At 35.7% G+C, this 20543-nt stretch overlaps 1 protein-coding gene across 8 annotated transcripts in view; it reads right to left on the minus strand.

Moving 5' to 3' along the window:
• The window catches only part of KIFAP3 (kinesin associated protein 3), a 196560-nt gene that overhangs the window by 99074 nt on the left and 76943 nt on the right, over positions 1-20543 (minus strand). For 5 of the 8 annotated variants that reach the window (XR_461274.3, XM_007480753.3, XM_007480754.3 and 2 more), the window contains exons 10-11: positions 16964-17126; positions 8847-8897 (exon numbers count right to left, since the gene is read on the minus strand). Coding sequence is in view for 7 of the 8 variants with exons in the window: in XM_007480753.3 (XP_007480815.1) it covers positions 8847-8897; positions 16964-17126 (214 nt within the window). In the remaining variant the exon portion in view is untranslated. The remainder of the gene's footprint in view (positions 1-8846; positions 8898-16963; positions 17127-20543) is intronic. The other 3 variants (XM_007480755.3, XM_056815513.1, XM_056815515.1) reach the window with 1 other exon arrangement.

The following is a 20543-nucleotide window of genomic DNA, read 5'->3' on the forward strand; positions in this document are numbered from 1 at the left end:
CATTGCATACTATAGCACAAAATTAAGACCCCATAGCTCAAGGCATGGTACATTGTTTAAGATGCATAGCAGCAGCAGCCCTAATGGCGCAAAAAGCAAATGAATTGGTCCTGGGATGTAAACTGCATGTATATTCAGCACATAAAATAGAGAACATACTAAAGAAGAGTAACATGCAAGCTTTTACATCTGCCAGATTATCCCAGTCATCTTGTTAGGCAATGAGAACCTGTCTCTACACCGCTGTGCACCACTAAATCCAGCCACCCTGATTCCAGAGTTACCCCTAGCAGGAAAGCCATTGCGTGACTGTTTACAGATAAGAGAACTAGTGTAGAAATCCAGACAGGACTTAAAGATACACCATTAATAAGTCCTGATCTGGAGATGTTCTCAGATGGATCTTTGTATGTATGTGATGGTACAAGATTCACCAGAGCATTGGTAGTCACTCAAACAGATATGCTATGGCACGCATCCTTGCCTAGCCATGTCAGTACACAGGGAACAGAGGTGAAAGTTCTTGCTATGGCACTCACCAAAGGAAAAGACAAATGAATCAATATCTTGTGACTCTTTTTATGCATTTTCAGTTCTACATGGTACTGGAGATATATGGAAAAAAACAGGGGATTTATAACATAGGCAGGAAAAAATACAGCATTCAGGGAACTCATGTCACAAGTCTTAGATGCAGTTCAGTTACCAAAGGAAGTAGCCATAATTCATTGCAAGGCTCACTCCTTTGGCAAAGACAAGACATCCCAGGGGAACAATAGGGATGATGTAACTGCAAAATTTGCAGCTAGGTTTGGATCCATATATGTGCTGAACTTCTCTCTAGTGGAAAAGCAAGAAATCACACAAGCTTATAACCCAAGAGAGGTTCAGTCATGGGAAACAGCAATTGGGGGCCAAGATAGTGCATGGAATTTGGATATCAGAAGGAGGGAAACACGTTTTGCCCAAGACATTGTACTACCATCTGTGCAATGTCATACATTCAAAAGGGCATTATGGCACTGTTGCCCTAATAAACACCAACCCAGGGATATCAACATATGCAATAATTAAGAGTATGCCAGGCATGCAAGCAATACAACCAAGGGAACTTTAAAAGCAAAGCACTGGGGGGGGGGGTAGCCCTTTAGCTTTTACACCCTTTGAATGCTTGCAAATCAATTTCATTAACATGCCCAATGATAAAGGATATAAATATGCCCTAGTGATTATGGATAGGCTAACCAGGTATCCCAAAGTCTTTCCAGCCAAAGAAAAACAACACAACCTTTGTAGTTAAAACCCTCTTAAAAGAAATCATTCCCAGTTATGGTATTCCTGACAATATAGATTTAGATAGGGAAAGCCATTTTTCATCTAAAATTCTTTAAGAAATCTATCAAAATTTGGGAATAAAAGGAAATCTATACATGATTTATCACCCCAGAAGTGCAGGTCAAGTTGAACATCTTAATTGAGAGGTCAAAATTGCAGTGGGAAAATTATGTGCACAAACACATCTTAAGTGTACAGAAGTTCTCCCACTTGCACTATTCCATCTAAGAACAATGCCTCGAGGAGATTTACATATATATCTCCCTATGAAATGTTGCATGGACAACCACTTTGGCACAGGAGGACCATAAAACCAGCTTATATTTTCATGCTTGCAGGGGAATGCTAATTACATACCTATTTAACATCCCTCCACAACAGCCTAAAGGAATTACACAATATTGGCTTAGTTGTACAAAGAGTACCATTAGACTTTGCACTTCATAACATCAACCCTGGAGATATGGTATATATTAAGAACTTTACCAGAAAACAATGACAGCCCAAAATGGAATGGACCACATCAAGTGGCATACACAACCCCTACCATGATAAAAATCTTAGGAAAAGATCCATGGTATCATGCCTCACATGTGAAACCCCAAAATGCCATGATCAACTCAGAAGAAACAAGCTTAGAAACCATTCAAGACCAAAAACAAGATGAAATGACTCAAAGTGATGTTAACATGAACATTAGACCACAAGCTGTTACCAGCATAGAAACAGATCAAAGTGATACTGAAACATAAGTAAATGATAAAGAGGACTGATTTTTAAAACTTGATAAGATAAAAACCCATTATTCTCTTGAACACGAAAAACTATCACATATAATAAAAAAGTTTACTGCAACAAAAAACTCTACACACATTCTCATCCACACTCACACAATCTCAATCACTCTTATACACCCCCACTCACCCCACTGTACACTAATCTTACACGTACACACATGTTCCAGTGCAAGAGAGGAGAGAATTGTCAATCAAGAGCAGACGACAGGCAAAAATGCATCCAGGACAGAAGAGGACCAACTAGAAGATCAAGAAATTTCCAGGACCAGCAAAGGAATTGAATGAATTATAAAGGACAGCTAAAAAAAAAAACTTTACCCATGAATAATCTGAAAGAAAGATCTTCATGGGACAGGTCATGTAAGATAGTTCACCGTGAACTTATTAACTTCAAATTAGGGGCATACATCCAACATGTAAACAGCTCCAGGAAAGAAGATGGATCACTTCGGACAGCAAGCAGACAAGGACATCTGTCAACATGGAGTATGTTACATGCACACACTAAATATCTAGAACATGATCATGACACACACTGACATAGGAATCCTGTTGTAAATAAGCAAGATTCATGACAAAAAATGTAAGAAACTGTAAATAAAGTCTTGCTAGGACTCAAACAGATAAAAAGAACTAAAAAGACCTTTCTGTCTGATTGATCCCAAAAGCAAAACTCTTATATATGTAATATATGTATGCAAATCATATGTAAATGTTGTATAGTGAAAATTACATGTACATAATGTAAATCAGAGGGCAATAACCTACTAACACCACATAGAGATTAAAAATAGGTATGCCACTAACAACAGTAGGACTTAAAAACATGAGAGTGGAAAAGCATAGGGAAATAGGAAAGTTTATACTCAAGTTAAAAGATAGGAACAGAATAGGATAAGACATAACAATAAGAGGTTAAAAAGATTGTAATAGCTAAGGAAAAGTAAAGTAAAACAAAAAAAAGTATAAATGTTACAAAGTTATAATTCAAATGTAACAGTAAGAGATTGTTGCCAAGTAGCTTTAAGTTAAATTGTTGCAAATTGTTCTAGGACATTGCTGGTTCAAAAATCTTTATTCAAATGTATCAATTCCATGTAACCCAGAAAATTATTTACCCTAACCCTTTACCCCCAAAAATCCCATCTTAGATTTAGAATTAGTTAAGCTAAAGGTAGAATTTAGTTGGAAAACAGATTTTTTTTTTCTTTTGGTGGGTGGGATACAAAAATAGATAGTTAAAAAACCTAGTGTTAAGAACAATAACATTAAGTCACCTGTTTAACCCCAGTGCTTTGTCTGGTTGACAAAAGGGACAAGATGAAAAGGGGGATTTGTAAGAGAAGAGAGATTTTGCATTTAAGAGAGAAACCAGTCTCTAAGAGAGATCAGCTGAAGAGAGAGTGGAGGAAGGGCAAAGAGGAAGCTCAGAGTTCTGAGGTGGATTCAGAACCTTGGAGCCAATTGACAGGATTACTTCCAGACTGGGAAGTGGAGGAGAAAGGTGGAACTCCCGAAAGCTGAGAAGAAACCCATTCATTTGAGACCTGTTTTCCCTTCAGAGACCCTGAAATATCTTCATTAAGACTCAACTACAGCTATCTAAAATCCTCAAGAGGGTTTGTGAATTTGGACTTTTGATCAGTCATCCAGATCCTTCCTTGGGATATTCTCTCTCTCTCTCCCTTACTTGTCCCTTGACTTATACTTTTAAGGTTTAGTTTAAGAGTAGGGACAAGAAAGCAGTTAGAAAAAAGGAGAGGTCAGGGCTGAGAAGCCTTTGGCTTCTAGACTCTGGAAAGGCCAATCTGCAAGAGAGGAAAATCTTTAGGGCTTCCTTTTTACCCACTTCCCAAAATTTTCATACCTCATACCCCTGCCATTACCTTTCCCACTTCAACCCCAATAAATCATTTGAAATTTAGGACTTTGGGTTTGGGCCTGTACCTAAACAATATAACAAATGGGGATTAGGTTTTGAAATCATTAAGACGGGAAATCCTGTCCTTCCCCCCTTGTGACTCAACTGTCTGACCAAGGAAACTGACATCTTCTTGGTAGTGACCATTTCTAAACCCCCAGAAAGGCTGACAGTTAATGACCCTTTGTAAAGCAGAATTATAAGGGATCATCTTGCCTCTCAAAGACAGACTTGACCTCAGGAGTCCTGGGATCCTCTGGGGGAGGCATCTTGCCATCTCATTTAGTCTTCTGTCCTCCATTTCCCAGATAACACTTCTGTGGAGCCATACTCTTTTTTCCAAGGGGACAGGACTTGGCTTATCTCCTCTCATAAGCAACGGAGGAGAGAAACAATCCCTTCATTCTCTCTCATCCCTTTCCCCTCTTTCCTCCCATCCCTCTCTTCTCCTTTACACTGTCTCATATGCCTGAAATGCTCTCCCTTCTCATCTGTCCTCTCTGTCTTCCTATCAAGCTCCAACTAAAATCTCATCTTCTGCAGGAAGCATTTCCCAACCTTTCTTAATTATAGTGCCTTCACTTGGTTCATGATTTCCTTGTTATCCTATATATAGGTTGGTACGTACTTAGTTGCATGCAATCTCCCCTGACTTGATTGTAAATTCTTTGGGGGCAGGAGCTGTCTTTTGCCTCTTTTTGTATCCCTACCCCTTAGCTCAGTACCTGACATAAAATAGGCACTTAATGTTTATCACTTTAACTGAGGTGAATATTAAATTTTCTTAATTGATATTACTGACTCATTTGCTAATTCAATATGCTTTAATCTAATTTTAAGGTAGAGTCTACTTATACAGTTTTATTTGTGTTTTTTTTCTTGCCATAGAACCAGCTCCTACTCTTATTATTAGCTCAATAGTTCTTTTACTTTCAATTTTATTAATTTCTCCTTTGATTTTTAGGATTTCCAATTTAATATTTAACAAGGGATTTTAAATTTGTTCTTTTCCTAGTTTTTTTAGTTGCATTCCCAATCCACTGAACTGCTTTTTCTCTATTTTATTAATATAAGTACTCAGGGCTATAAATTTTCCCGGTCTTTGGCTATATCCCATAAATTTTGGTATGTTGTCTTTTCATTGTCATTTTCTTCAATGAAATCAGTGATCCTACTTACATATTGTAAAGTTTTACTTTAAATGTAACATTGTTCACTAAATTTTGGAGGAAAGAGAATGTTTTTTAAAATGTGAAAATAATATTTGGATATAATAAATTTCCAGTAGTAAAATGAATTAGAGTAGAGCTAGGCTTGATCACATGGAGAATATCATGTAGGTTTTGGCTGATTTTGCTATAGGTTACCCTGATTTTTTTTTATGGTAAATTTTCTTAAGATTATAGGATCATAAATATAGAGATGGAAGGGTTCTTAGATGCTATCATCTACCAAATGATGAAGCAGAGGCCCAGAAAGATGAAGTGATTTGCCCAAGGTTACAGAGGTAAGTGGCAAAGCCATGATTTCAACATGACATCATTTTCAACACATCTTCATGTGAAAAAATGCTCAAATGTCACATTCAGCATACCTTCTATCTACAACATGCTGCCGCATAAATGACATGTTTAACATTTAGGTTTAAAATAAGTAGAGAACTAAATTATTATGGAAATACACACAGTAAAAGATAAATCAAGTATCCAAAATATGTGTTTACTCATAACAATTATGTGATGAAATTTTGAAGCCAGTGAGGAATGATTCCACCTAAATTTGATTCAGGGGTAATAGAAAAATTATTATATTAAAACATTTAGAGATTTGAAGTTCATTCTTTTAGTTTAGAAAATTAAAATGTGTTACATGCTGTTTGGTTTATTAATAAAATAATCATTTTTATTGTATTTGAAATTTAGTTTAATTAGAAAATCTAGGAAAGCAGAAATGGGAAGGAGACAGGATTACAGGAATGGTAGATAGCTTGGTTAATGAATGGAGTCATGAGACAGAATGCTGTGTATGAGGAGGAGCAAGCAGGCTGCTGTAGCTGGATCATAGAGTATGCAAAAGGTAGTAAAATGAAATGCTAAGAAGAATAGGAAGCTAAGAAGGAACTATGTTATGAAGATCTTTAAATGCTAAACACAGGACTTTATATTGGATTCTGGAGTTTACTAAGTATGATGACATGATCAGAATTATGTTTTAGGAAAGATAACTCTGGCAACTTAATAGAGGTTTGTGAGCCTAAGTGATGGGTAGAATGGTGGTATCCTGACAGTATTGAGGAAGTCAAGAAGGAAGAGTTTTAGGTGAAGGATGGAGAGTTCCATTTTGGATGTATTGAGTTTGAAATGTCTGTAACATATCCAGTTAGGTGGCACAGGAGTGGGCTTGGGCTTGGAGTCAAGATTATTTGAGTTCAAATCTTACATCAGACATTTCATAGCTGTGTAACTCCAGGTAAGTCATTTAGCCCCTGTTTGCCTCACTTTCCTCATCAGTAAAATAATAATAGCACTTACTTCCCATGGCTGTTATGAGGATCAAATGAGGAAATAATTGTAAAGCACTTAGAAAAATGCCTAGCACATGATGATAAAATATAAGCATCATCCAAGTAGGGGAATATTCTAGAGGAAATTTCTGAAAATTGATGGCATATTTCCAATGACAATGAAATCTTCCTATGAAAGGGGCCAGCCTATTTTGTTTTGCCCCACCTGTTCTTTGTTTTTTTCTCTCTCTTTCTTTTCTTTCTTCCTTTTTTTCTACTTAACTGCTCATTTATGTAAGATATGTAAGATTCAGCAATGAGCATCATAAGCCATCACAGCCTATGTGGTAGAGGCATGGAGAGAGAGAGAGAGAGAGGACTTGTAAACCAAGATGCAAGAAACAAGCTGGGGACCTGGCTGTCCATCAAGAAGAAGGTTCCAAATAGAATGTTCCCAGGAGTAGAGGCAGTTGAGCTGGCCAGTGAGAGAAACTTGTGACTTAGTCTTCTGTCTCTCGGACTCTGTTTTTCATCAGTTTACATTTTTTATTTCACCTATAAACCTTCTACACTATATTCTGAAAATAAATGCAAATTTTTGAAAATTAAAATATACAATCAAGCATCATAGAATTAAAAAAGCAAAACTAGATGCCAGTTTTTACAGGAAAAGACCTGTTATTGAGGTGGATTATCTTAGAATATATGTTATTTTCTCGCTCAAGCATGGATTCTATGAACTTCAATTTTTCCATTATATGAAGTGTAAACCTTCCATAGGAGCCAATTTTTTTTTTATGAGGTAGACATCCAACAAACAACATCCTTCCCTGGAGCAATTATATGCTGATGTGCTGAGGTAGGCCTCTACCACATCAAAGTATACCACAACTTATAAAGTAATCAAGCTGAGGTTCCTAAAAGGTATACATATTGATATATTTCTTTGATACATTTAGCCCCCAAATGGGTGGAGGGTACCGAAGTTAGTAAAGATAATTTTGAAACTTTATCAGTGTACTCTCTAGTGGATGAAAGGATATGTTATGGCAAATAATTTACTCAGCATCTAACATCCCTAGATACACTGACACAATTCTAAAACACACATAAAGGTCAAATGACTTAAGAACTTTTAATAAAGTATTCTTCAGATTCACGTTTTATTTTTGGATATGCCAAAAAAATCAACAAATGTGCTGAGAAAGTTAACTAGGAACTTAAAAATATATACCAGAAGAAAACAGTTCATGATAGATTAAAGTTAAGATTTCCAAATAAAAATAAATCTACCTTTCATCTGCTTACAGTACTGGTCATGCTAATATGGATTCCCATATTGTAAAATTCCACAAAGTCAAGCAAAATCAGACAACAAAGAAATACATTGCTCAAATACAAATATTGGGATGCTACAGTCTGTACATGGTTAACTTTTATTATGTCCATGAAACTGCAAAATTGAATTATGCTAAGATGTTTGAGGTTTTTGTAAAAGTAATACTGTAGGAAATGAAACTAGATGAATGCTTATTCTCTAAGCTCTATATGCTTAGAATACTCTTCAAAATACCTCAAAACTCCATCCTTCCCTCCACTCCTCTCCTGCTCTGCCATCTACTGAAACTCTAACCATTCTTCAAGGCCCAGATCAAACTTCTCTTCCATGAAGGTTTCTCTGATACCTTCAGCCAGAATTTACCTTTTATGAACTGTCACTATACTTTGTATCTCTCATAACAAAGTTTGTTTTGCTGCTATTGTTTGTGATTATCTTTCTAATATTCTCTACTATAAGCCCTTTGGGAACACAGACTGTCTTAATAATCCTATTATCTTTGCAAAAACCTCCATTAAAAAGTTTTCAACTTCTTCAACTATAAAAATGTATAAATATATTGCACTATCTACCTCATAAGGGTTGTTGTGAGAAAAGCTCTCTCTAAAATTTAAAGTGGGGGGCAGCTGGGTAGCTCAATGGATTGAGAGCCAGAACTAGAGACAGGAGGTCCTGGGTTCAAATCTGATCTCAAACACTTCCTAGCTGTGTGATCCTGGACAAGTCAGTTAACCCCCATTCCTTAGTCCTTACCACTCTTCTGCCTTGGTACTAATACATAGTATTGATTCTAAGGTGGAAGGTAAGGGTTTAAAAACAAACAAATAAATAAATAATAAAGGTTAAAGTGCTATATAAATGTAAGTTGTTAATATTTGTTAAATTAATTTCAGTGGTATGGCATAAAAAACTTCTATATAATATTTTCAAATGATCAGTGAAAAAACTCACATATTCCAATAGATTTCTCTCTTCTTTTTTCCCCTGGTAAATATTCAGTGACTAGGGAGGCAATATAATGGAAAGAACTCTGAGTTTGGGGACATGAGTTCAAGTTGTAGATCTTCCAGTAAGTAGCTACATAAGATTAGACAAGTCATTTTTTCTCTCTCATTACACTTAAGTATAAATTTGAAAAATTAAGACTTAATGAGCTTTAGGATGTTTTTCAAGCAAGGAGAAAGAGCTCTGGACTCAAAGTCAAGGAACTTTGAATCACATTAAATCTTTAACACATTAGCGACATAACCTTACATAAGTCTCATTGTCTCTATGAACCTCTGATTCACTACATTATAGATATAATGTTACTACTTAAACTAAGTTCTGTTGTCATAGGGAAACTACTTTTTAAAACTTAAGGTTTTATATACAAATGTGAATTATTCTTCTCACAAAATAGATTAATCTGAAGATAGATGAAGAAGCTAAGAAATAATATCTTCCTAGGACTCAATATTTATGAAAAGGAGAACCATTGTCATGTGTCTCCTTATCATGCATCTCCTTAGAGGTAATGCAATGTCATTCTGGAAGTAAAAATCAAAACACCTAATTAAAATCTTTTCTTAGATAAAATATAATTTTAAAGAATATTGTCTCACACACATATTACTCTCATTCCCAACAGCAGAGGTCGCAGTGTACCAGCCATTTATTTCAGGAAATGAAGTATTAGTATATTTGTTAACAAACCAGGTTTATTAAAGTTTGAAAGACTCATTTATTGTTCACCAATTAGAAGGACATATTTGTCTAAAAAAAGAACAAAAACATTTTTCAGGTAGAATCTAAGTAATAAGAAAATCTTCCTGAAATTGGGTAATGTTTCTAGCTAAAAAAATGTCTTTCAAAAAACATTGCTGAAAATTTCTGCTGCATATATAGGAAGGATAACTTAGAGAAATCAAGAAAAGGAACTTTGTTTTTGAGAATGCCAACTAAGAACCACAGAATCTCAAATTTAAAAGGTAAAACAGAAGATACCATAGTTTAATACATACCTAGATCTGAATGCCCTTTGCACTATTATTCACAGCTGTTAAAACCAGACTTGAAGGCAAACCCACTACTTCCTGAGTCATTCCATTCTATTTTTGGGCTGCCCTTATTATTTTTAGGAAGCTTTTCTTTACACAAAACCAAATTTATATCTTTGAAAATTCCATCTATGATTCCTAGTTCTGTCTTCTGGGTGACATGGAACACGTATAATTCCACTTTCATATGAGAATGCCTAAAACTATTGAAGATAGCAGGTATTTCCATTTTCATCCACCCTCTCCAGTGTTCTCTTCTTCAAGCTAAACTTTTCTTGACCTGTAACCTTATGTTCATATAGTATGAACTTAAGGACCATTACACTTTTCTGCAATTCAGTTGCCCTTTAGCCACTAATGACAAAAATTCTTATGAGTAAAAGCAAAACATTAATCAAATAGTCACTTACATGAGCTGACTGGTCCTATGGTATTATGCATTAAAGTGGCTGACTTGTCTACAACTGGTAGAGAAATATTAGCATGTGTAGGCTTGAGAGCCATAATTAGCAAACATGGCATTGATGGGAGAATACTGTTCCTTAAGAGGTGGGCTTGGGGGCAGCTAGCTGACTCAGTAGATTGAAAGCCAAACCAAGAGACAAGAAGTCCTAGGTTCAAATTTGGCCTAAGATACTGTCTTCCGGGAAAGTCACATAACCCTCCCTGCCTAGCCCTTACTGCCCTTCTTCTCTGGAATCAATATACAATATTGAATCTAAGACAGAAGGTTAAAGGTTTAAAAACAAAAGAGGCAGGCTTTAATAGCAGCAAGTAGCTCAGGTCTTAATTCGAGTGCTTTTTCTCTCTTAATTATTCCCTCTTTATCCTGTTTATAGCTTTTTTGTACATATTTGTTTGCTTTTTGTCTCCTCCATTAGATTATGAGCTTTTTAAGGCTAGGGACTGTCTTTTTTGCCTCTTTTTGTATCCCTAGTACTTAGTATATAGTAACTGGCACAGAGAAGGCACTTAGCAAATGTTTATTCACTGACTAAACTGAAAGCACTGAATTTCCTGAGACAAAGAACCCAAAAAGACAAAACCCAAACTTTTCCTCCTATTTAATTCTGTTCACTTTATCATCCAGTTATATACATAGCACCTGCTCAAGATATAAATGTTGAGATTAACTGAATGGGTTGTCCAACTACATGTCAAAATATGTAAAATGTTTTTTTATCCACTTTGATTTTCTAAGAATCTGATTAAAAGTCATGTTCAAACAATTATGAATTTCACCAAAAGAACTGGTAGTGTACTAAGAGCCAATGCAATTAGCAAAATTAATAGAATATTTGTGAAAATGAGCTTTTAAAGAATCTTATCATCAATAGGATTGTGTCTTCTTCCATTTGAACTCCATATATGGAATCCTTCTTGATACGAGCCAAAATACCTTGCATAAAAAACAAATTTCTCCTTGATTCATACCTCATTTGATGTTGATACTCACTTAGTGGCTTTCTATTCCTTATACCAGTGATATCAAACTAAAATAGAAATGCATCTCTGCTATAGCATATCGACTTGGAAAATTATGAATTGACATTATGCATGCTGTATATTTTTATTTATTTTGTTAAACATTTCTCAATTACATTTTACTTAAGTCACACATGGGAGTTTTGTGGTGGCCTGAGGGATTCTGGTTTGACACCTCTGCCCAGCACCATTCTGCCTCTCATACAAAAGATACAAAATAAACACAGGATAATTTCAGAGGTAAAGCATTTACAGCTGTTTAGAACCAGGAAAAGCCTACTGCAGGAGGGGGAATCTAAACAGAAGCTCAGGAAATCAAACTGGATACATAGATCTGAGAACTGTCTGTGAAGAACTGATAATTAAACCTATGAGAGTTGATAAAAGTCAAAGAAAGAAAAGAAAGGTGATCCAGGAAAAAGACTAAATGGCATAACTATATTTAGGGGGAGACTGATGATGGCCTATCAAAGGAAACCAAGACAAGAATTGTCAAACAGGTGGAAGAAACAAGAAAGAATAGTAACATGACTATCCAGAGGAAAAAGAGAATTAGGTAAAAAAAGGGCAATCAATAGTTTTGAATGCTGCAGAGAGGTAAAGAAGGGTGAGGATAAGCAAAGAATATCAGCTTTTCAAGTAAGAGAGCACCAGACACTTTGGAATTAAGGCAACAAGTGTAAACAACTATTTCTAGAAGTATATGGCTAAGAAAGGAAAGGTAAAGGAGGTCAATGGGAAGGTACAGCAGAGCTAAGCGAGGTTTTTTTTTTTTTTTTTTTTTTAAAGAAAGTATAGGGCTGGGAGGGAAGAAAGTGATTGGTCATGTTGATGGAAGAGAATATGCCAACAGACAAAAAGGGAGATTGAAGATTAGGGAGAGAGGAAGGCAGACTGTGGCAGCAATCAATTGGAGAAGACAGGAGTGGATGAAATCAAGAGTCTGAAATGTGAGATATACAAAATGGAGAAGAAAGGAAAGTGATAACAAATAGCCTTTATTATTTCAGTATGGTATGAAGTAAGCTTCTCTTAGAGAGGTAAAAAGGGGTTGTAGTACCAGTAGTCTTAGGAGATGAGAAGAGATTTTTAATAGATGTGGTGAATATAACAAAAGATACTGAGGCAAGTAGGCTTAAATGACTCTTCCAGGATCACACAGCTAGTAATCATCTGAGGCCAGATTTGAATTTAGGAAGATAAGTATTCCTAATTCTAGGCCCAGCACTCTGTCTACTATACCACCTAGCTGTCTAATCAGTTAAGGAGCAATAAAGGGATTGCTGTACTGCAGTGAAGTTGAGATTAGAGAATATAGATTTAAAGGGGACCTAGTAAGCAAGGTGAAAAGGCTTTTGAGCATGGCCCCAGAATAGAACCCAGATTGTCCTGACTCCTAAGGCTTTCACTCTAGGGGGAACTCCCACAGATCGGAGCAGAGGGTAATATATGGATGATGAGCCAGTCAATGAATATTAAAAGGAGCATTTAGACAGTTAAGGGGAGAAGTAGAAGAGAAAAATATAGATAGGGAAACCTGGAAGTTTGGAAGGGGTCGAGAAGAAAGATGATTGAAGTCATAATCAGCTGAAGAAGACAGAAGAGAATGGGATCAAGAATCCACCTGTATCCACTATACTAAAGGCAGAAAAGAGGAAAGAATACTAAAAACCAAATTTTTAGGATCAACTATCAACTTAATTTAGCTAAGGCAGTGATGGTGAATCTTTTAGAGACTGAGTGCCCAAACTGTAATCCTCATGCCACATGTGAGCCTCCCTCTGGGCAGAGGGGTGGGTGATATGAGAAATTTCCTCAGACATGGTGGAGGGGTAGGGAGCAGCCCTCTCTGGCATTCATGCCATTGGTTTGACAACAAGGGGAGAAGGAGTATTTTTATAGAAGATAATAATCCAATGATCAATTAAGGGGACAAAATACTACACTAATTTAATTGTATCAATTTTTACTGTCTCACTATAAACCAGAAGAAAGAAGGAAGTTACAGCCAAATAGAAGAATGGAACACAGGAATGTCTAGACTGGCAAAGAAAGGTATTGGTGGAACTGGTTTTATTATATGTCCAAAGACCACAAGAAATGTAATTTCATGGCATTTGGTCATCTCCTACTGAAGTGCTCATAATTATAAAAAAGGCCACCAAGAAAGAAATTATAGATTTTGCAGAAAATGAGGATCCAACCAAGTTTTACCATAAATGCTCCAACAGAACTATTTTGCCTTCAATCAATTTCTGAAAAGTAGCCAAAATTGCAGTGGAAACTTAAAAACCATCCAGTTTTGGTTTATTAGTGTCAGGATAGAAAAAAGGTTTTTTCACTTACCCAAAAGAGTGATTTCTCATGTCTTGGGAATTTAAACAAATGATGAAGTTTCACTGTGAAAGGCCAACTTGGGAAGAGGGAGAAATCTATTCTCTGTGCCCAGAATTCTTTCTTGTTCCCTATGCCACACCATAATGATAGAAGTGCTTTTCAAATTGATACAAAATGTCAGCCAAAAAGAGGCTAATAGTTGGCCACATTAATTGTGTTCTATTTTTGTTTCATGTTATTCATGAAAGTAATGTAAACGTTTGGGCTAAAAGAGTCTAGTATTAGACACTGACATAATGGAGAAGTGAAGATAATTAAGGTGTGCTCTTTATTCTTTCAGAACAGAATGGACAGGATAAGGAGGAATGAAAGCTCTTAGATAGGTTAAACAACATTTAACATTTATTGGATGCTTACTCCATAGTAAGAATGTATTAAACAAAGGGTTAAAAAGTCATCCAATGATGACTGTCTGAGCCTAACTCAAGAGGCTGTTGTGTATCCAGATTAAAAACCATTACTGGCTCTCTCCAAAATCTCAGTTGTGAGTCACTAAAATCTTTTCCTTCCTTTTCAAGGGCTATAAAATGTGGTAACTAAAATAATCCAGAACTAGGGTACTTGCTATATGAATTAGGAGGCACTCTAAGATATTCACCACTCAACGTTCTTAATGATTCCTAGGACCACTGAGGGGATTTCTCCTGGTTCATTTAGAGTATCCTTTTGAGAATCCTATCTTCCAGAACTGATTCAACAGAAGAATGTAAGAACTGAACAGATGATGAATGAGAATTTTGCCAGAATTTTTCCTTACGTTATTCTAGCTTTTCTTGACACATATTTCAAATACTATAGTTGCATGCTGGCAGCTAAGATGGCAGAGTAAAGGATGCTCTACTCCCCTGATCCCTACACATACACAGAAAGTAAACTGTCTCAAAATAAAAGAAAGCTGGAGGAATACATCTCACTGGGGTAAGAGGAGAGAGTGGCTCAGGAAGCACAGCATCTATGAAAACTTGCAGAACTTGGCAGAACATGGAGCAGCCCAACACACGGCAACTCCATCAGAGGCAATGAACCTGCAGAATGGGAGTCTTGCCTCACCTGAGTCACTCCACACCAGAAGGCAGAGAAGGCAGGAAACCTACAAACTCATCCCAAGTACCAGAGAAGAGTAGTTTGCAAGCTTGGAGCAGTGGGCTCTCTTACCCAGGAACAGAGAAGAACTTTAACAGATAGATAAGGTAGCAGGGGGAAAAAAAAACACCACCAGAAAAATGAGCAAAAGACAAAAACCCATGACTTTATAAAGTTACTTTGTTGATAGGGAAGACCAAAATATACAAATTTGGAAAAAGAAAACAATGCCAAAAAGAAAACATGTGAAGCCTCAAGGAAAGTGTGAAAGGATGTCAGGTCACAAAAGAAGAAGCTAAATAATATGGTATAACATAAAAAGAAAACCAAGAAGTGATGAGAAAGAGAAACATATGTGGAGTAAAGAAAAGGACAGACAGAATGGGGGAAACTATCTCTCATTAAGAGTTTCATAAGAGCCAAATAAAGTAGAGGAAAAGATGAAGGGATGGCTATGATGGACACTTACTCTCATCAGAACTAGCTCAAAGTGGGAATAACACCAACATTCAGTCACCTTTAGAAACCTACCTTCCACTATAGGAAAGCAGGAAGACAGAAAGAATAAAGGGGGGTGGTGGGATAGAAAAAGGAATGCTAATTGGGTCAGGCAGTTGTTGAAAACAAAATATCTATGAACAGGGAAAGGCTAAAAGAAGAGAAAGAGAAGAATCAACAGAGGGAAAATAAGATGGAGGAAAACACATGATTCATAATCATAACTGTGAATGTGAATGGGATGAGCTCACCCATAAAATGGAAAAGGACAGTAGAGTGGATTAAAAACCAGAACACCACAATATACTGTCTACAAGAAACATATTTACTATGCCTTAGCTAATTTTTTTTTAATCCAGGGGAATAATCATGATCTTAGATAAAGCAAAAGTAAAAATTCATCTAATCAAAAGAGATAAGGAGGGAAATTATATCATGATAAAAGGTACCATAGACAATGAAACAATATCAGTACTAAATATATATGCACCAAATGGCATAGCATCCAGATTCCTAAAGGAAAAGTTACATGAAGTTATAGGAGGAAATAATAAGACTATCTACTAGATATAATAAAACTATTACTAGTGAGAGACCTCAACCTTCTACTCTAAGAAGGAGATAAATCTAACAAAAAAAAAGGATAAGAAAGAAGTTAAAGAGGTAAATAAAATTTTAGAAAAACTATATGATAGACCTTTGGAGAAAACTGAATGGTACATAGCACCCTCACCACAACTGAGCACATAACAGGGCACAAAAGCCTCCTATCCAAATGCAGAAAGGCAGAAATATTAAATGCATATTTTTCAGACTATAACACAATAAAAATTATAGTCAACAAAGGATAGCAGAAAGACAAAAAACTAATTTGGAAACTAAGTAATCTTATCCTAAAGAATGACTGAGTCAAAGAACAAATCATAGAAATAATCGACAATTTCATTAAGGAAAATGACAATGAGGAGACAACACATTAAAATTTATGGGATGCAGTCAAAGTGGTACTGAGGAGGAATTTTATATCTATAAATGCTTACATCATTAAAACAGAGAAAGAGCAGATAATGAATTGGGCATGCAACTAAAAAAAAACTAGGAAAAGAACAAATTCATTCCCCCCAATTAAACAATAAATTGGACATCCTGAAAATCAAGGGAGAGATTAATAAAATTGAAAGTAAGAAAACCATTGAACTAATAAATAAGGCAAGGAGTTGGTTTTATGAAAAAACAAATAAACTAGATATATCATTAGGTAACTTGATTAAAAAGAAAGAAAACCAAATTATCAAAAATGAAAAAGGCAAAATCATAACTGATAAAGAAGATATTAAAGCAATTATTTGGAGTTTATTTTACCCAAATATATGCTAATAAATCTGACAATCTAAGTGAAATAGATGAATACTTACAAAAATATAAACTACACAGATTGAAAAAGAGAGAAAATAAAATACCTAAAAAACATCACAGAAAAAGAAATTTAACAAACCATCAAACAACTCATTATGAAAAAAGGCCCTTCAGCCAGATGCATTCACAAATGAAATCTATCAAACATACCTAAAAGTGCAGTGAGTTTGGGAAGTAGTCCAACTTGTACCATCTTATTCCTCAGTCCTGTATCAAAGGACAGATTTAACAAAAGTCTTAGGGTGATATTTAACAGATCTTCATGTTCACAAGGTACCATTTTCACCAATTTTTCAACAATATCCATTTCTACCTGTAAAAAATAGGATAAGCAAAACTGGGATTCAATTTTAAGCCATAAACAAATACAGAGAGAGACAAAGACAATATTTGTTTATAATAATTTATATACTTTATATGTAAATATTTAATGCATGATATGTACTTCAGATCAAAAGATCCTCCCTAAAATAAAAGACCCTTATTTTTCAACAACAACATTCTCCCAGGGATGTGATAGAGTGCAAATCATGTAACACAGAAGCTCAGAATAGGAAAAGTAATGTCTACAAATATAGTATGTTGGTCAGCCAGAATTTGCTTAATGAAATCTAGAAACAGAGAGAAGCAATTATTTCTTCTTATTCAGTTGTTTTGAGTTGTGTCTGACTCTTTGTGGCCCCATTTGGGGTTTTCCTGCAAGAGATAGTAGAGTGGTTTCCCATTTCATTCTCACTCTCATTTTACAGATTAGGAATGGGCAAATAGGGTGAAGTGACTTGCCCAGGATCACACAAGCCAGTAAGTGTCTGTGGCCTGGCTTGAACACAGGAAGATAAATCTTCCTGATTCTGGGCCAAACACTCTAACCACTAAGCCATTTATTATTCCCTGCCACTGTTTTTAGAGGCAGTCAATTTCTCTTTGGGATAGAAGTAATTCATGTAAGAAAAAAAATAAAAAAAATAAGTTTATCCTTACACAAAGCCTAAATGTACTGCTTTGCAGCTTCTACTCATTGCCTTTAGTTCTGACATATGTGGTCAAATAGAACAAATCTAATTCCTCATCCATACAAAAAGACAATAATTTGTCCACTTAAAGATACAGTATCCAAGCAAACAGACAAAAATCACATGATTATCTCAATAAATGCAGAAAAAGCCTTTGATAAAATACAACACCCATTCCTATTAAAAACACTAGAAAGCATAGAAATAGAAGGGTCGTTCCTAAAAATTAAACAGTATATATCTAAAACCATCAGCTAACATCATCTGCAATGGGGATAAACTAGATGCATTCCCAATAAGATCAGGAGTGAAACAAGGATGCCCATTAGCAATTAGAGAAGAAAAAGAAATTGAAGGCATTAAAATAGGTAAGGAGGAGCCCAAGTTATCACTCTTTGCAGATGACATGGTGGTCTACTTAAGGAATCCTAGAGAATCAACCAAAAAGCTAGTTGAAATAATCAACAACTTTAGCAAAGTTGCAGGTTACAAAATAAACCTGCATAAGTCATCAGCATTTCTGTATATTTCCAACATAGCTCAGCAGCAAGAATTAGAAAGAGAAATCCCATTCAAAATCACCTTACACAAAATAAAATACCTAGGAATCTATCTCCCGAGACAAACACAGGAACTATTTGAACACAACTACAAAACACTCTCCACACAACTAAAACTAGACTTGAGCAATTGGAAAAACATTAACTGCTCATGAGTAGGACGAGCCAATATAGTAAAAATGACCATCCTACCCAAACTTATTTATCTATTTAGTGCTATACCCATTGAACTCCCCAATTTTTTTTTACTGACTTAGAAAAAACCATAACAAAGTTCATTTGGAAGAACAAAGGATCAAGGATATCCAGGGAAATAATGAAAAAAAAATACAAAGGAAGGTGGCCTTGCAGTCCCAGATCTCAAACTATATTATAAAGCAGCAGTCATCAAAACAATTTGGTACTGGCTAAGAGACAGAAAGAAGGATCAGTGGAATAGACTTGGGGTAAGTGACCTCAGCAAGACAGTATATGACAAACCCAAAGACCCCAGCTTCTGGGACAAAAACCCACTATTTGACAAAAACTACTGGGAAAACTGGAAGACAGTGTGGGAAAGATTAGGTTTTGGATCAACACCTTACACCCTATACCAAGATAAATTCAGAATGGGTGAACATAAAGAAGGAAACTATAAGTAAATTAGGTGAACACAGAATAGTATACATGTCAGACCTGTGAGAAGGGAAAGACTTTAAAACCAAGCAAGACATAGAGTCACAAAATGTAATCAAATTAAAAAGGTTTTGTACAAACAAAACCAATGTAACCAAAATGAGAAGGGAAATAACAAATTGGGAAACAATTTTCATAACAAAAACCTCTGACAAAGGTCTAATTACTCAAATTTATAAAGAGCTAAATCAATTGTACAAAAAAATAAAGCCATTCTCCAATTGATAAATGGGTAAGGGACATGAACAGGTAGTTTTCAGCCAAAGAAATCAAAACTATCAATAAGCATATGAAAAAGTGCTCTAAATCTCTTATAATCAGAGAGATGTAAATCAAAACAACCCTGAGGTATCACCTCATACTTAGCAGATTGGCTAACATGACAGCAAAGAAAAGTAATGAATGCTGGAAGGGATGTGGCAAAGACAGGACATTAATTCATCGCTGGTGGAGTTGTGAATTGATCCAACCATTCTGGAGGGCAATTTGGAACTATGCCTAAAGGGTGATAAAAGACTGTCTGACCTTTGATCCAGCCATAGCACTGCTGGGTTTATACTGCAAAGAGATAATAAGGAAAAAGACATATACAAGAATATTCATAGCTGCGCTCTTTGTGGTGACCAAAAATTGGAAAATGAAGGGATGCCCTTCAATTGGGGAATGGCTGAACAAATTGTGGTATATGTTGGTGATGGAATATATTATTGTGCTAAAAGGAATAATAAAGTGGAGGAATTCCATGGAGACTGGAACAACCTCCAGGAAGTGATGCAGAGCGAAAGGAGCAGAACCAGGAAAACATTGTACACAGAGATTGATACATTGTGGTACAATTGAAGGTGATGGACTTCTCCATTAGTGTCAATGCAATGTCCCTGAACAATCTGCAGGGATCTAAAAAATACTATCCACAAGCAGAGAATAAACTGTGGCAGTAAAAACACCGAAGAAAATCAACTGTTTAACTACAGGGGTGGAGGGGACATGATTGAGGAGAGACTCTAAATGAACACCCTAATACAAATACCAACAACATGGAAATGGATTTGAATCAAGGACACATGTGATACCCAGTGGAATCACACCAGCTATGGGAGGGGTGGTGGGAGGGGGGAGGAAAAGAAAATGATCTTTGTTTCCAAGGAATAATATTTGAAAATGACCAAATAAAATAATGTTTAAACTGTAAAAAAAAAAAAAGATACAGTATTCACAAGGATTCTGCCCTTTCTTCTTTTTCTCCAAGCCCTCTCTGCTAAATGTCCTCAACTTCTTCAGTCTGGATGCTACATATTTTCCTCACTCAGCCCAAGATTAGGCTTTTTTTTTTTGTCGTCATATGATATTGTTGACTCATATATGTTCTCAAACAAACTGCTAAATGGGTTTTTGATGTTCAAATACCAAAGTCTCCAAAGAATCACAAATGCAAGTTACTAAAGGGACAATGAAAGTATATGAAAGATGGGTTCAAATGTA

This window comes from Monodelphis domestica, chromosome 2 (genome assembly GCF_027887165.1).
Source record: "Monodelphis domestica isolate mMonDom1 chromosome 2, mMonDom1.pri, whole genome shotgun sequence".
NCBI classification, from domain to species: Eukaryota; Metazoa; Chordata; class Mammalia; order Didelphimorphia; family Didelphidae; genus Monodelphis; species Monodelphis domestica.